This window comes from Toxotes jaculatrix, chromosome 3, assembly GCF_017976425.1.
Source record: "Toxotes jaculatrix isolate fToxJac2 chromosome 3, fToxJac2.pri, whole genome shotgun sequence".
Taxonomy (NCBI): domain Eukaryota; kingdom Metazoa; phylum Chordata; class Actinopteri; family Toxotidae; genus Toxotes; species Toxotes jaculatrix.
In genome coordinates, this window is record NC_054396.1 from 16,690,107 (window position 1) to 16,707,165 (window position 17,059).

The following is a 17,059-nucleotide window of genomic DNA, read 5'->3' on the forward strand; positions in this document are numbered from 1 at the left end:
CCAGAATGTATAAAAGTAAGCACCCTGACTCAGGAGAGTGGTTTCAGAGTTAGAAGGTTCTGTAAATTCATTGTGAAAACATTACAGCAATGTATCAATATTAGAAAATGTACTTTTGAATACTTAAATATGTTTAAAAGCAAGTACTCCACAGTACTTTAACTCAAGTAAAATTTTTGACAGAGCGACTTTCATGTGTAGTTGAGTAATATTCAACAAGGATTATCTATACTTTGAGTCCAGTGTTGGGATTGAGTATTTTTTTCACCACTGGTGACACATTTTTCTAATTTTTGACTGTTTTTACTTCTCCAGCTTTCGCGCAAATGTGGACTGCCCAGTCCGCTTGTGCTGTTCCAAATATGTCAGTCACCTTGTGGTCAGCGTGTGGCCCTTGTTCGGTCTCTTATGGTGTGTGTGCCATCCCTCTATGGTCCTTAGCCAAAGAACATCACAAGTTTATGCATACAGTGTTCTTCCTCTGTTTTTACAGGTTACCTTGAGAAGCACCCATCAAACAGACAAAATTTAAACTTGTTCTTTGGACTGCTGGGAGGCTACATCGTCGCCATAACTGGCCACCGAAAGGGCGTCACCATCAATATGATGCGGGAGGAGGTCGAGAACGCAGACAGAACCAAGACAAGTGACAGCATCATCCGTGTAAGTACAAACATGATAATAAAAATCAAAGTCACACAGGAGGCATATTCATTGTTTAATTAGTCGGTCAGAGAGGAAAGCCATGTCTCTTGATTCAATAGGTTGGACAGCACAAGACCCAAAGGTACCATGGGCAAGCAGCTGTCCCCCTCGCCCAGGGAGTAATTCAATGTAGAACTGCCACTGAGGCTGACAGGAAGTTTACCCCCAAGTTCTAGTTGCAGTTGTCCAGTTTCTCACTCCTGTCCACGTGGTGGCGCCAGCGTACCACACGTTTCTTTATCAGCCGACAGAGAGAAACGCAGAGGAATAACGCCTTACGTTAGTTAGCATCTATGGTTAGCATAAACAGCTAGCGTAGCCGTGTGTGTGTTATGAGGTCTGAGCTTATGCAGATCTAGCAACCTATCAAGACAAATTCAGCAGAGACAAATTTCTCACCTGTGGAAAGACCACTTTTAGGTATGTTTTCAACAAAGGTGAAAGAAACGATAAACCAGCTGACGTTAGCCTTTAGCAGCGATAGTATACGTTATTTTTTAAAACCAGACAGAAACATGTTGACCTGGCTAATGCTAGTAAGAGCGTGCTAATTGTCTTTATCTAAGGGTAACGTTAGCAGCCAAGACACAAATTGACACAGCAACGACTAATACACATGTAGGGACAATTTCTTAATGGTCTAAACCAGTCAAGGTTAGCTAGCAAAGTTAGCTGTCTCCTCTCCATAATGCTACCGAGTCCTCTAGACTCACAAGTGGAGCTGACTGTTTTCCAGAGATTTCTCCATTTCAGATATGAATTTATCCTGATTAACAGCATGATACAGTAGGATGGTCAGGTATGCGACGCTGACAGGGCTGTGTTTATGTAAAGTTGTATTGTCTGGTTGCACTGTCACTGGCCTGCTACATGCTGACATATGGACATAGGACATGAATTATAGCTTAACTGGACCCGACATCAGTCTGGAATTTGCCCTCTGTTTGTCATCTGTTATGTTAGGAACAAGCAAAATATGATTTAACAAAAAAATTAAATAAACATTACATCTACAGTAGATTTTTGCATTGGCTGTAGGGGCTGTAGCATGACCCATGTGTTTTCTTGTGGTGCCACTTTTGTTGTTAACAAAAAAAATGAAAAGTTACTTGTCAATCATTTTGCCTTTGTCATAATATATTGTGAAACATGATGCTACTCCTCCCTTTGATGTGTCTCTTTTCATAGGTATTATATTCTGAAGGTCACATTTCATCTGGTACAGTAACACTGTAGCACCACTGGCAGTCCCGTGACCCAAGAAAATAATGTGCTGCAGCTGAAGATGGGTGGTAGCGGCTCCAAATCCAAAGGATTTTGGCCTTTTTCTGGCTCAGGTAGTGTGGACGATCCAACCAAAGATGGAAACGAACAGTCACTGGCGAGAGTTCGAAGTTTCCCCGGTGCAACACCTTTTGTGTTTACGAGACGAAGGTAAATACAGCCTCAGCATCATGTGACCTCCATCATACATTTTTTCAAGCATTATAGCAGACTGATGTACTATGATGTTATTATAATTATATTGCTTTATAACATGAATACTGATACTGATATTCCTCTTAAGTAAAAGCATTTTTTCACATTCAACATGGAACCACACACTCATGCTGTTTGCTCAACAGTTCTGACCCATCCACAGGCACATTATAGCAGAAACCAGAATTTCTCACATCAGGTGATATTTGTTCATTCAGTAAATTTCGATGATAACATGCCCACTCTATCTTCATTCTCCTCATTTATATTGGACAGGACGTGCAGTAGCTGCCAATAGAGCCAAGGCATAAGCAAACTAAGCAGCTGGTTGTTGTTGTTTTTTTAAATTTATTTTAGAGCCATTTATTTTATTTTTTGTTATTATTTATATTTTAGTGGCTGTCACATTGAACAACTTTTTTTTTGTTAAAAAAAAAAAAAGTGTAACACCAAATGAAGTACATGCACAAATAAGATTTGATATTATAGAAAATGACTCAGTCTTGTAATATTGCCAATCCATGACTCAGTAATAGCCTATAATTTTTGAATTTACTGAAGGTCTGGATACAAGGTATGGGTAATTAAGTTTTTCTCTCTGCTGCAGCTCTATGTTCTTTGATGAAGATGGCGACTTGGCCCACGAGTTCTATGAAGAGACAATTGTGACAAAAAATGGACGTAAAAAAGCCAAACTGAAGAGAATCCACAAAAACCTAACACCTCAGGTAAGGAAATCATAAATCTAAACTAGGAAGTTTCTCACCAGCACCAGTTCTCTGTATTATTAGTTCAGATAATTTTGATCTTATCTGTGTCCTTCCAGGGAATTATAAAGCTGGACCACCCGTGCATCCATGTAGATTTCCCAGTTGTCCTCTGTGAAGCCTGATGATGTCTGAGGAGTTTCTCAGACTAGCCACTGTGTCAACTTCCGTCCTGTGGTTTCCCTACAGCTGGAAGCCTGAACCACCTTTTAAAATAAAATGATCTCTTGATATATTTGATGCTCTTATGTGGACAGGCCGATGCAACATGTGCTGAACCTCTGCATGTGATCTGTTTTTGGCTTGTGTGCAGACACAGAATAGGTCACCAGTGGGAATCTAGAAGGGTGCCAGGTTGGCAAAACCCGCGCAGTTTACAGATCATGGTTTGTGTGCATGTATGTGTGAATGTGTGTGCAGACACGGGATGAGACGTGACGATCCTGAATTTGTTGCTGCAGATTGTTTTCTGGTATGATTCACTGAGCTCCAGGAGTTCAAGGAGAATGTAACCAGTTCTTTCTCCTGTCACAGTCATATATATATATATATACTGTATATATATACACACACATATATATGTAGAGAGAGCAGGAAAGTGCACACTTTAGTTTTTTTGTTTGTTTTTTTTTGGACACCATCATGACTTGCTTTATTATGCATGGAACAGGATCTGCTTATCGCCAACAGTGTTGACAATCAGTGGCCCACAAAATCTAAAGTGGATTAATGTCATAATGTTGGATGGACTGGTTTCAGTGACCTCAGAGCCTCACGTGTACACAGCAGCAGTGAGTTTAAGAAGAGATCCTGTTGTTTTCTTTGCTGGTTTAGCATACTATGGTTCTCTTTTAATTTATTATAACTGTTTTTTAATTACAAGTTGAAATGCTGAACTGTGTTGTGGTCTTTTTTTTTCACATTCATTCATACATTAATTATCACTGAACATCATGATAAAGTGCATTTACTTCACAAGCCATCAAACTCCGTGGGGGAAGAAAATGAAAGAAGAAAGGATAGATTTTAGAATTATTATTGCTTACAATAATTCCAGTGGAAATATCCAGCTACCTGAGGACATGTTATGGGCATGTTTTAAGGGAATTAAGGAGTTTTAGCAACCAGGAAAGGGTTCATATAACACAGCTGAAAAAAATGATTGGCTCATCCCTGTAGAAATACTTAAATTGAAAGAAACTAACTGGTATCTTTGGGGGAAATTATGACCTCTGTATTTATAAAATTCTGCCTTCAGCTCTTGTAGATACCCCATTTTGCTGTTTGGTTTTGATCCAAAAAAATAGTGATCTTATTTAAATCATGTTAGATATTTAAAGTTCTTGAATTTCAGTATTTGAAAGATTTTTTCAAATGTTTTAGAGTATGAACTAACATTTCTGAAAAAAAAAAATTCTGGAGGAAATCTCTTAGACTCAGCCTTTATATAACAATTATTTGAGAAGCTGTAAGCTCAAATAGTTTTTTGTAATGAAATAAATCAGTTTTTTGTCAAAGGTTGTAAACGCTAAAATGAACTGACAGGACCTATTCGTCCATGTAGTGGAAATAATGCTCCTGACCTCCACCTGCAATGAAATTGGCCACCTGCAGAGGAAACCGCAACGACAAACAGTTGCTTGGAGGTTAAGCCTGTGTGCGTGTTTTTAGTATGTGTCTACTAATGAGGTATGGATGAAGTCAAGAGAAAAGTAAACGCCATCAGTGCCATCTCCATGGGAAAGGGTTTTCTACAAAGCTGACTACGATATTGTTCTCCTTAGAGGATAAAGAGGTCTGTGCCAAAATCCACTTTACTTTATTGCTTCCATGAAATGATTTTACTTTACACAAGTCCTCTGGGCAAGTACCCTTTTTCAGCTGAGTCTGGGGGAGACATGGAAGAACAATAACTTTTTGATGTTTACTTTCACAAAGCTGTAATAATATGCAAGGCCATGTGTAAAACTGCAGTGTTGGGGTTAAAAGAAAAGATTTGACTCAGCAAATCACCCTTGGTCATGGTCTGCTGACAAATGTCTGGGCACATTTTAAAACATGAAATTCCAAAGTAAGGTGTTATTCACAGAGACCATTACAATATTTTAACTTTTTATTGGCAGGAACGTGAATTATTTTACACTCTTACACACCTGCCATGTCTAAACATATCTAAACTACAGCAGAGAAATTCAGATGAATTTAACTGATTTAACAACATGCTCTGGAGGAGCTGTCTTCAGAAGAGAAATCCATGAGTCAGGAGATTTGAGTGTGCTTTAGAAGTTAAAGGGAGCAATGAGGGAAATTGTGTGCCATGTTTACCTGCTACCCACCATTAATTGGTCATCACTTTTCAGCTGCTTTCAGCTGCCAAACCTGTGTTTAGAACCAGCCTACAGTTGATGTGTGTCCATTGCTGCCAGTGTTAAACAAAATGTCACTGTTTTTAAAAACACATTAGTTTGTAGTTTTGTAGTTTGTAATTTTGAAGTGAATACTAGTGAAACAGCTTCAGTGCCTAATACTTGTAAAATTTTGTTTTAAATGTTGTTTTCTCAATGTGAAAAGTATATGTTTTAAATATTTCTGACTGTCAGAGAAGCCAGCAAAAGAGCTGCTATGCAAAACTCTCTGTTGAAGAGGAAAAGTATGGTGAGGTGTTTCATGTTTGTCAAACAGAGGTCAAACAGAGGTGGAGTCTGCTGGATGTTTAAATACAAGTCAGTGGTGGATTTTAACACAGAACGAACAACTGCTTTGGTCTCCTCTGTAAAGGGGAACTGAGACTATGATGAAGCAGAGTAACAAGCCTGACCTGTAAAATTCTTGAATAGCTTGTTTGATCTACTTTCATCTGGAGTGAGAAGAAGAGGTCGCTGGTAAGAGACATTATTTGGACACAAATTGAAAAGGTAGATTTAAAAACTAAATCATGTTATTAAGAATGATGCTCATTTAACATAAAAAAACATCATCACCACTAAACATCTGCAAACATTCAACTCATTTTCAAGCTCAACCTCTTTTTAAGTATGAAAATCGTGCTTATCCTGATAAAGATGCAAGATTTTGTATTTCTGTATTTTCTTCGCACACACGCACGCACGCACACACACACGCACACAGTGCTCCATTCATTCATTCAGGTTAGATTTAAACATTTAGAGAACTTAATACCTGCAGCAATTTAAACTTTCTTAAATATGAGCCGTATTTGGAGCATGTGGAGACCTGGTGGGTACACCACTGTGAATGGTTTCGTCTGATAACTACATCTACATAGACTGGAGAGCGGTTTACTTTGCTCTTTATTTGTAGGGGCGTAGCTTAGCGAGATTGGAATTTACCCTCAGACTTCTAAGAAATTGGGTTATGATATTCGTAAGGTGTTAAATAACGTTAATGTGATAGTAAAGCCTCAAGCTGTATTAGTACAAAAAGCAAAATGAGACAAATTGTGTCTTTAAGAAATTCATAGCCCACCCCCACAAGTCATTTACTCAATGGACTGAGCTGGTGTTGCTCAACCTTTTCAATGAGCACCATCAGAGTTGCCAGGTCCGCGGTTTTCCGGTGGAATTGGGCTAATTTTTGAAACGTTGCTGCGGGTTGCATTTTTTTCTTAACCTCTGGTTGGGTAGACCATCTTTTCATACCGATTACATAAATCATACCTATAAGTAAAAATTCATATTACATACACAGACCTCATCCGCACACACACACACACACGCACACACACACGCACGACGCGCTGTAATTCTCTCCTGATACCACAAAAAGGTTGAGAACCATTAGTGTACACCACAGAGCAATATTTTATTTATGATAATATACTGGATCTAATAACACAAGGTAATTTTAGAACCTAGATGAAATAACTGTTGCACTGTTAAACTGTGCACTAGACATTTATCGTGTTACTTTGTAGATATTACATTCCATTTGCAATAGAAATCCTGTTGGACTTTAAAAGCAGTGTAAATATGGTTTGACAGAGGCATATTTTGAGTTCAGGTACTGGGCTGGGTTCTGATTGGCCACTGGGCTGGTTTTGTCACTCAGACCTGGCAACCCTGGTCGCTATCGCTGCAGCCATAACTCCCTTAACCCTGGCTGGTGCAGTTGTCAATCGTTAACATGATTTGAGCGGACTATTACTGTTATTTTTCACATGGCAGGGCCGTGGAAAACTAATTTATCAGAAGGTTTCATGAGTGGAATAAACCCGTGTCCTCGGCTTCACCGGAACAGGTCAGACTGAACGGGGAGAAAAAAAAACAACCCGTTAGCTAACTTAGCACGTTAGTCAGTTTCATTGAAACTTTGAGCTAATTTGTCGAAGTTATGTTAATTTAGTCCGTGAACGGAAGAAGTATAAAGCAGTCTAAGATAAAAGAAGCTAATTGTCTACTAGTAATTGTTTTCGTTCTTTTTCATCTGCTTTGTAATCCAACTCCAATCAACATTTTCTTCCTAGAATTTATTTCTAAAGAAAAATTATGAATGCAACGTCAACCAAGCCGGAAGCTGACTACTAAACCGTATGTGGTCATACGGGTAATAAACAGTTATCTAATTAAGTAATGTGCATGGGTACTCTTGTTTATTTATTTCCCTAGTTTCACTAAAACGCAGTCTACCCCGGAATGTCAGTGAAATACTACTTCAAAGTCGATCTAAAGATTTTCACTTTTCCCCAGATTTATTTCTGACATCATTAGAAAAGTGCTCAGCTCCTTGGATCATCTGTGGAGATATGTGGAACTTTTTTTGGTTTTTATTTTTGACTCAATTTTAACAAAAATTGCTTTGTTTTTCTTTCCTAGAGAAAGAAGAGAAAAGGTGAGCAGTGATCATGGAGGCTGTATTTCACTCTCCCTTCACCACAGCTGGCCAGCTGCCTCGGGTGCTTCTGACTCTGTTTACGTTATGGACAGTCTTGTGTTCAGCTGATGTAAAGCAGACAAAATGGCCATTGTATTCCCAGAAGCCAGTTCTTCTTGCCTGGAATGCCCCAACACAGGAGTGTGCTCCGCGACGTTTGGTAACTTTATCTCTGGACCAGTTTGACATTGTGGCATCCCCCAATGAGGGCTTTGTCCGGCAGAATCTCACGATTTTCTATAAGGAGCGCCTGGGGTTGTATCCTTACTATGAGCGTGGTGGCACTGCAGTAAATGGAGGTCTTCCACAGCTTGCCAGCCTCGCTCAGCACTATGAAAAGATGCCTGGAGGTGTGCAGAAATATATACGTGAGCCAGAGGCGAAGGGTTTGGCTGTTATTGACTGGGAGGAGTGGCGGCCACTGTGGATCCGAAATTGGGACATTAAAGACATCTATCGAAATAAATCCCGTGAAATGGTGGCCAAAAAGAATCCCACGTGGACCCCAGAGCAAGTGGCAAGAGTTGCCCAGCAGGAATTTGAGCTATCAGCTCGCAAATTTATGCTGGAGACTCTAAAACTTGCCAAGAGTCTGAGGCCCAATCAGCTGTGGGGCTTCTACCTGTTTCCGGATTGTTACAACCATGACTACAGGAGTGGCCTGAAGAACTACACAGGCCGCTGCCCTGCTGTGGAGATGGCCCGCAATGACCAGCTAAACTGGCTGTGGATGGAATGTACAGCATTCTTCCCATCTATATACATGGGTTCTGTACTACGCTCTACAAATCATGGGCGTCTCTTTGTCCGAAACAGGGTGAAAGAGGCGATGCGCCTGGCATCTGTTGGGGACGGATTAGCACGTCCTGTTTTTGTTTATACCCGACCTACTTACATGAATCAGATGACCCTTCTAACTGAGGTGAGTTGGCCAAAGCAACAAATCGTCAGGAGGTTTATACATTCATCATTTGTTATCTAGGAGTTTAGATACTGTATTTAACCACTGACTGATTTATCAGTCTTTTTTTTTTTTTGCTTAATCATTTAATATTTTAAAAGGTCAAAAATAGCACCCCTATTATTTTCACTTTTTTTAGTGAAACAGTTTTTAAAAAATGTCCACAAATTTATTAGTTGATTAAGTTAATTTATCCTTTCACTGCTTCAGTTTTCTTTTCTGCTCATTGTATAGTACACTACTGAACTGTGTGTGTAAATGTTTTGCAGACAGATCTGGTCTCCACCATTGGTGAGAGTGTTGCACTTGGAGTTGCAGGTGTAATCTTCTGGGGGGACACCTCCTATGCAAGCAGCAGTGTAAGTGCTACACCTACTCTGCTTGTTTGATGCTGAATAGCCTAGTTTTCAGTGGATTTGAGGTTAACATCTTTTTTTTTTTTTTTTTAATTTTCTAGGCCAGTTGCTCCACCCTAAATGAGTATCTTCAGGGACCGCTGGGCCGGTATCTACTCAATGTTTCTACGGCAGCAGAGCTGTGCAGTCAGATGGTGTGTAAATCCCATGGCCGCTGTCTTCGCAAAGTACCAGACAGTGATGTGTACCTGCATCTCAGCCCCGTAACACACAGCATCACCAGTCAGGGTGGCCAGCTTAAGGTTACAGGAGTGCCCAGCCAAGCCGAGCTGGCTTTTTTCCGCACACACTTCCAGTGCCAGTGCTACCGTGGGTACAGGGGTGAGGCTTGTGCTCAGAAAGAAAAAGGGCAGAATAGAGCTTCCTCTGTCTTAGGGACCTGGCCTCTTTGCCTTTTACTCCCACTAGGACTCCTCACTCTGCTACACTGAGGAAACTGAGAGGCATAAACTATTCACTGCTTCTGACAGCCCTGAAAAGGACAGTTCAAACTTTTCAACGCAAATGTGGTAGGTGACTGTACACTTGTGAAAGTGGTTCATTGACAGCAGCAGACAGTCCGTCCTGTCACCAGACATCTCCCTTTATGATAGGATATTTTTACTCCAGCACACAGACCCATCTAAAAAGGAATATTTTTCTCTGACAAGCTGCACTGGGATATCTCCAACCTCAGGACCGCCTCTTGGAACCAATGTCAGTCTATCAATAATGCAACTGATTATTTACTTAGATCAAATGATATATAAAAATCAGAACTGTATGTTGAAGCTCCGTGCTGGCCCTGACCTCCTGGACTGGATTGTCCCCACAGAGAAATGCCTTATGGAAAAAAAGACTGCTTTTTTCTTTTCTTTTTTTTTTTTTAAATAGGCACAACTGTGATACTTAAGCAAAGGTGTGGAAGAAAGGTGCATTTGATGTCCATTGACATACACCATTGATAATTTGTTGGTACGTTACAACAGAAGTGTACTTTTTGGTATTCTGCATCGTCATACTGCTGCCTAAGAGTTTGTATCTGTCGATGATTCAAGCTGTTAAGTGTTATGACATATAGCCTTATGACCAACACATAGATAGTGTATAATGCTAGATGGTGACAAATTATGACAAATGGGGTCATAAACCTCTTTGGTTATCCTTGGCTTATAGAAACAACATGGCTGGACCTGCCTGTTTCAGTTTAGAAATGTGCCTTAACTGGCTTTTTGACAAAATGCTCTTTTTTTCAGTTGCTTTTGTTTACAGGTTGTGATTGTTGAGGTTTGTGTCAACAGTGTTCATCTCAGCCTCTCTTCTCGGCACAGTGCTTTATGCTGATATTAATTCCACAATGCCTACCCGTTTTCTTATTAATGAGTAAAATGTGTATAAAAAGGAAAGGCTGGGCAGATTAGAAGAAACAAATGTCACTGTTTGATACAAATGGTATCTTCCTATTTACATGGCTGTCACTGTGAAAATAAGTAGCAATGAAATTTAATTTCAGCATCCAAGTAATGTAATGTTTGGCTTATATTTGTTAATTTTCCTTGAAAACAGACAGGATGATTTTCAGATACTAGCAGATTAAATGTACAAATACATAATTATTGCCCCACTGAACAGGGCTAATTTAACATTGATATTAATGTTTGATTTGGCTGATTAGTAATAGAACATGTTAAAAATGTGTATATATTCCAGTATAAAATGACATAGTCACAATTCTTGAGTAACCAAAGTAAGGGATTCTTTTAGAAATGTTTGTGTTTATGTCAAAAAAAAAAAGAACATTGGCCGATGAACTGTTATCAGATTTTTAAAACACGCAAATATCTATATCAGCCTCAGAAATCCAGTATTGGCTGACCTCTATATACAATAACCAGTGTTAATATTTATATTTTTTAGTGTGTAGTTAGGGCTAGACTTGCTTGCATTGTAGCTTGTGTCAGGGTTCCTGCCATTGACACTGTGTTGATAGCAACTACTGTAGGTAGTTTGTTAAACCAAAGTTAGCTGAGCAGTTTCATATTTATACAATAGTTTCTTTATTTATTCTGTTTGGCAGTGCTCAAAAAGTATATAGGTACCTAAAATGAGCGAGGAGGAGGGAAGGTATAGGTTATTTTGTTTTTCACAAACTGGAAAATGTAGAATCAGAACCAGTATTGTAAAAGAACATTTTATGTATACCAAACTTTTAACTAATTCTGCACTTTAAATAATTTTCTGTTGAGATGCATCTGACTTTAATCCACATGTACATGAGGTGAAATTGTTTTACTTAGCTGGATACAGAGGCCAGTCAGTATACAGTCACCACATTACAGTTAATTATGGTGGGTTTTTTTCCATTGAATGTTTTGTGTGAGAGATGTGTTCACTGTGAATTTTATTCAGACAGAAATGTGTGCTTCTATGATTGTTAACCTTCCTTGGCCTTTAACTCAGTTGCATTGTGAAAATGATCTAATGTTTTGTCATCTTTAAACAGGATGTGTTAGAGCAAATAATGCTTAACAGATTAATCATATTTAACACATAAATACTAATTTCTGTGGTATAAAAGTGGAAGAAAGGTAATGCCCATGTACAATGCTGATAAATTTCCCTACAGTACTAGACCGACAAGTTAATGCCAAGTGTCTCTGCTTACATTTCAACAGGACGCTATAAATCTAAGTATAAAGGTAAAGGCAAAGGTGCTTTGAGAAGCCATGCATTTGTTTTTGCATGTGTTAGCCTTTTTGCAACAAGTATGTTTGACATAATGACAACCATTTTCACTGGGGTAGTGTTTCAAACTTTGAATTTGCACTAACAGTCTTCTCTTATACCTACTACAAATTATAATGCATAAATAAACTTAAATACACAGAAGTCAGAAATAATATCTTGTAACTGAAGTAAAATGTGCAAAAGCTGGTCTGGCCCTTAATAGAATATCCTTCAATAACGTTGAAATTCTTCTAGTTGATTTTATTATTTTGAAAGGTTTGGGCCTTTCAGACTAAAGTATCAGAGCAAAATAGTCTATTGATGGAAAACACAATGTAATTGTGCATGTCTGTTAAGGAAATTACCTTAATTTAAAAGCCTTACTTTGCCAAAGTGTACTGGTGTTATTGTTTGAAATTGAACTGGAGAAAATGAGTTTTGTATTTAAAAACATTTCATATTCACCTTTTGCATCAAAGAATTTTAATATTAAAAAAGAATTTTTAATTTATTTTTCCCTGTCTTGTTTTTTTCCTGCATAATGATGCGTAATGCTTAATCTGAAAATATACCATTGACTCAGATTTTATAATAAATGTGTGTGTGTGTGTGTGTGTGTGTGTGTGTGTGTGTGTGTGTGTGTGTGTGTGTGTGTGTGTGTGTGTAGGTGTATATAGAGATTTAAAGGAAATGACGCATGGTACTTAAGTTGCGGTTATGTACACCACGTAATGTGCTCCGGCGGGGAACAGACGCTGTGTAGACTGTGGTCGATTTAACACGGAGCAGACACATATTCAACAGCTTTTCTTAGCATTTTCTTGACTTTCTCGTGTGACAGTTTATATCCAGTCTTTACTTTCAGTTGATCCGCAATCCTGTCTTTCAAGCAACACTGAATGTACGGGTAGTTATTATTATTATTATTATTATTTTTTTAAAATAAACAATATGTATAGTTAGCGTTATTTCCCTCTCTCAGTTCGGACAGCTAGCTACCACCAGCATCGACCCTTCCAGCAACATTTCCCATCACTGGCAACCAGAAATGCAGACGACATGACAACGAAGCAAAGAGCCTCGTCCTTCTGTCAGTGAACGTGTTGAGTTATCTCCTGTGTGTCGGTATGTTTTCTCCTGGTGCCGCGTCCTTCATGCAGCTTGTCTCCCACAGCTTCCCGTTGTATACAGATGCAGCCAGTACAAGAGCTACATATCGAGCTAATGTTAGCTTTCTTGTATGTTTTGACTAAATCACATTCATCTGTTTGCTGTTTTCGCTGCAGCATGACAGGTTTCATCCTACAGGGTTTTACTTACTCACTTAAAACACGGTTAACATTATCAACCATCTCACCTTAAGGTGAACTGCTTCAGTCATTGTAGCCAGGAATCATTGCAGCTGCTGGGATTTAGATGGTGTGTGGCCGTTTCCTACCTTGTTTACCAAGGGTTAAACTGTCTAGTGAAGCCTTCACCTGCAAGTATTTCTGTCTAAGCTGCAAAGATGTCGTCCACCTAACTAACCACCTGACTGCCCAGCTGTATAAGCCAGGTCTTATCTTTGTACTTCCAGCCATCATTCTTATGTGTTAAGATAAAATTTTATCTGTGAAGTCTATAGCTGACATCTAGAGATATGGCAGCATCGGTTTAAACAAAGCCTGTTCCTTATATCTCAAAGGTGTAATAGGTGAGAATGCTGATAAGAGTGATAGTTGACACTATGAAAATAAGAGACAGGTTTTAAAAACTTAAATGTTTCTTTACAAATCCAAATATTGTAAAGACTGTTTCATGAGTTGAACCACAGTGGTTATTTCAGATGAGGACTTCAGTGTTTACATACACTCATTGTCAAACAAATATTGTATTAATAGAATCTCTATGATGGAATCTGAGACGATGCACTGTCTACCACCTTTCCTAGGTCGGTCATCTTATTAAAATGAATTTCTTGCGTAATCGTCTTGTTGTTCCGGGCCTGGTGTTGTTGGCCACGTTACTGCTGTACCTGCTGCTGCCATCCATTCGCCAGGGCAGCATGGAGCCATCTCTTGAAGCTCAAAGAATGGGGCTGATGGCCACCCCTCCTCCTCCACTTGCAACCATTAACGTGTCCGTTCGCACTGGACAGCTACCCGGGGACCCACCACTGTTCTTCCGAGAGGCTTTACCAGTTGATGGGGCTGGACGACAGATATTGCCGAGGTGAGCTGACTAAAGCAGAGACCTGCTTAGAACTTTTTAGGACATTAATGTTCTTTGTCCTTTTAACTATTAATTCCACACCAGACAGGATGATCACAACACATATAAACACAGGCAGTGCAGCTAACCTAAAGCTCTAATGTACCATATTTGGCTGGTCTGTACTTGATATCAAATCTTGAGACATGTACTGTTAAGAAGTAATGGGAAAACAAAATTATTTGTTTGTGCAGGCTGCAAGTGGTCCTCTTGCACGGCCAGGCATTCACATCCAAAACCTGGGAGGAACTCGGCACAATGGCTCTGCTGGCAACTAACGGGTATCAGGCCTTAGCAATGGACTTGCCAGGTAGAACTGAAGTCTTATTGCACATAATCAACACTAATCTTAGTGACTGCAATTATATCAGTATAAAACTGGACTGTTTCTTAATATGTGCTGTTTGATGCACAAATTTATCATGTAAACTCGATAACATTCAGTTAATAGAAGAGGATTAAACTGAATCCAAATTCAAACAATAAACTCAAATATTGTGCAAAGCAAGTGGCACAATTTCTGTATTCAAATATATTTGAAACAAGAATTTGAAATTGAAAATTAACACAGCTGGCATGTATTTATACTAAGAATAATGTTTTTGTTTTAATTTTCAGACAGGTGTGGTGGTAGCCTGCTTTGTGAGCTGCACTCTTGTAGTAGAAAACAAAAAATGTTTATACCTGCAAAATCTGAGTGCAGTGGGTTTTTTTTAAGGGATGGGAGGTGGGTTGTCATAATCAGCACAGTCGGTATATAATATAAAATCCCTCTGCGTACACACAGTGGTGTGAATGTCTTAGAATCTGAGCACACATGTTGTAAATATATTTATTTCCAAATTTATTTTCTATGACAAATTCTTCCTCTTCTTGGAGGGTATGGAAAATCCCCGGACTCAGAGGCTCTGAAGACTGACCAGAACCGAGTGGACCTCCTTTCAAGGTTCATGGAGTCTTTGGGTGTCAGGGCAGCTGTGCTTTTGAGCCCCTCCATGAGTGGACATTACTCCATGCCCTTCTTCATGAAGAACAATGCTCAGCTTCACGGATTCATTCCCATAGCACCAGTTGGTACCAGAAGTTACATTCCACAGCAGTACCAGAGTATTCAGGTGAGGGAAGTGTGACAGTGGTGATTAAAATATTAAAACAGAAATAACGTATATAAGGAAATGATCCAATTAGCTAAACTTAAAACAAATTTTGTTGATGTTTCTCATGACCACAGGGTTAACTTTTCATTTTTGGATGAATTGTACCTTTAATGGGGAATCCATACCACTGAGGCATGACCAGATTAACCCACTAGGGGGCCCTAGGACATAAATGAACTGTGGGGGCTTTTTGAACCACTGGTCTTTCTAATCTCTGTGTCTTGTGTATGGAAGACGTCAAATCAAATCAAATTGAAATGTTTTTTCTTGTTTGTTGTAAATCAAATTATCACAAAACATTTGACACAAATCGATGCTTTGGCTTTTGGGGCCCTGAAGCATTTAGGACCCTGGAGCACTTGTCCATTTTGTGGTCAGTAAAACACCCTCACACTGAGGCGTAATGAATGCATTTATGGCTTTTAAATACTGCTGAAAAAATTAGAAATTGATCATTGCAATAGTTTCTGATTTACAAAGCTGTAACACCGGTCAGCACATGCATGGAAACTTTTTTATGCTTGACAGTCTCCCTCTTTGACTTCTCACTCCAGACTCCCACTCTGATTGTGTTTGGAGCCCTGGACACAAACCTGGGTGCCCAGTCCCACAAGAACCTCATACAACTTCCACATCACTATGTGCTCAAGTTAGAAGGTGCTCGCCACGCCTGCTACATGGACAAACCCAGAGAATTTCACCAGGGATTGATCGACTTCCTCAGCAAATTGAAATGAGATGCGTAGCAGAGGAAGATGGGGTAGAAAGATGGAAACAAAAGAAAGACAAAGAGAAAATAGAAAGAGGAGGACTAGTCCTCTAATCAGTGGTTTATTGTGGTGACAGTTTTGGTTAAAAAGTACTAGGATCAGGATTATTCTCATATGATCATCTCCTGAAGATCATTGGCATGGGAATAGCTTTCATTACATGGAAAATGGCATGTAAAATCGTGTAGTGGCCGTTAATGATACAATATTTGAGTTGTTTCCATTGTAAAAGTTTTTTGTTTTTTTGTTTTTTTCAATTTTCCATCGTGTCACCCAGACACGAGAACATTTCAGCACAGCTTGTTTTGAAAATAGCATCAGACATGTATAGTGGTGAGTTTCGTTTCATGTGTTTCATGTCTCTCTTTGCATGTAAAAACATGGAATGTGTTTTCTTCACAGTTACCATTTTTGTAGGTGACATATAGGTTACTGTAAATATGCAAATGTAGCAGGTGCCTGTGTTTAAATAGCTTATGCTCGCTTTACATTTGACAAAAAGATTTGTATATTAAGATCTGGTAACCACACCAGCTTCCGGGCAAACACATGCTATTCTGAACAAAAGCAGAACAGAACTGATACACAGTGTAATAAAGATATGAAAGAATATGGACCATATATAAAATGAAAAAAAAAGCTCACATTATTTGTATAAAGTTGTATGTAATAAAACTGCAATAAGTTTGGACAATCATGCAAAAAAAGATATGCTAAAATAAGATGTGCACAGCTTAAAATAAAAACAAAAATTGTGTGTTTTGTATGTTTCAGTTGATAAAATGCCATGTTGCAATGTGTTTGTAATTTTCTGTTATTATACTGCTGGCTCTTACCTTTTTTTGACAGTTATTCATCGTGAGAGTTCATAAAATATCAGCTCATAAAATATCATGCACTGTTGTAGATCAAACTGCCCTAAACTTGTAACAGCTAAAATTAGCTCCACCTGAGAGCT

The 17,059-nt window shown here is 38.9% G+C and overlaps 3 protein-coding genes across 3 annotated transcripts; all 3 read left to right on the plus strand.

Moving 5' to 3' along the window:
* Positions 1–976: 976 nt before the first annotated feature.
* tusc2b (tumor suppressor 2, mitochondrial calcium regulator b) lies at positions 977–3,844 on the plus strand. Its single transcript, XM_041032997.1, has 4 exons — positions 977–1,125; positions 1,894–2,139; positions 2,792–2,912; positions 3,011–3,844. Exons 2-4 carry the CDS (start codon positions 1,991–1,993, stop codon positions 3,074–3,076), a joined length of 336 nt encoding a protein of 111 aa, XP_040888931.1. The 5' UTR covers positions 977–1,125; positions 1,894–1,990; the 3' UTR covers positions 3,077–3,844.
* A 3,219-nt stretch (positions 3,845–7,063) lies between these two features.
* Positions 7,064–11,019, plus strand: hyal2b (hyaluronidase 2b). Its single transcript, XM_041034840.1, has 4 exons — positions 7,064–7,208; positions 7,784–8,763; positions 9,072–9,161; positions 9,260–11,019. Exons 2-4 carry the CDS (start codon positions 7,813–7,815, stop codon positions 9,647–9,649), a joined length of 1,431 nt encoding a protein of 476 aa, XP_040890774.1. The 5' UTR covers positions 7,064–7,208; positions 7,784–7,812; the 3' UTR covers positions 9,650–11,019.
* A 1,666-nt stretch (positions 11,020–12,685) lies between these two features.
* abhd14a (abhydrolase domain containing 14A) lies at positions 12,686–16,766 on the plus strand. The gene is made up of 6 exons (XM_041033030.1): positions 12,686–12,825; positions 12,907–13,049; positions 13,855–14,135; positions 14,369–14,484; positions 15,054–15,289; positions 15,886–16,766. The coding sequence occupies exons 3-6, from the start codon at positions 13,873–13,875 to the stop codon at positions 16,066–16,068; spliced, it is 798 nt and encodes a 265-aa protein (XP_040888964.1). The 5' UTR covers positions 12,686–12,825; positions 12,907–13,049; positions 13,855–13,872; the 3' UTR covers positions 16,069–16,766.
* The last annotated feature ends 293 nt before the right edge of the window (positions 16,767–17,059 follow it).

Excerpts from the sequence above, each read along its gene's own strand:
- tusc2b (XM_041032997.1), top strand. The coding sequence starts at position 1,991 with ATGGGTGGTAGCGGCTCCAAATCCAAAGGATTTTGGCCTTTTTCTGGC. Across the intron at positions 2,140-2,791 it reads TTTGTGTTTACGAGACGAAG|CTCTATGTTCTTTGATGAAG; the intron begins GTAAATACAGCC and ends TCTCTGCTGCAG. Across the intron at positions 2,913-3,010 it reads ACAAAAACCTAACACCTCAG|GGAATTATAAAGCTGGACCA; the intron begins GTAAGGAAATCA and ends GTGTCCTTCCAG.
- hyal2b (XM_041034840.1), top strand. The coding sequence starts at position 7,813 with ATGGAGGCTGTATTTCACTCTCCCTTCACCACAGCTGGCCAGCTGCCT. Across the intron at positions 8,764-9,071 it reads AGATGACCCTTCTAACTGAG|ACAGATCTGGTCTCCACCAT; the intron begins GTGAGTTGGCCA and ends AATGTTTTGCAG. Across the intron at positions 9,162-9,259 it reads CCTCCTATGCAAGCAGCAGT|GCCAGTTGCTCCACCCTAAA; the intron begins GTAAGTGCTACA and ends TTAATTTTCTAG.
- abhd14a (XM_041033030.1), top strand. The coding sequence starts at position 13,873 with ATGAATTTCTTGCGTAATCGTCTTGTTGTTCCGGGCCTGGTGTTGTTG. Across the intron at positions 14,136-14,368 it reads GGACGACAGATATTGCCGAG|GCTGCAAGTGGTCCTCTTGC; the intron begins GTGAGCTGACTA and ends TTGTTTGTGCAG. Across the intron at positions 15,290-15,885 it reads AGCAGTACCAGAGTATTCAG|ACTCCCACTCTGATTGTGTT; the intron begins GTGAGGGAAGTG and ends TTCTCACTCCAG.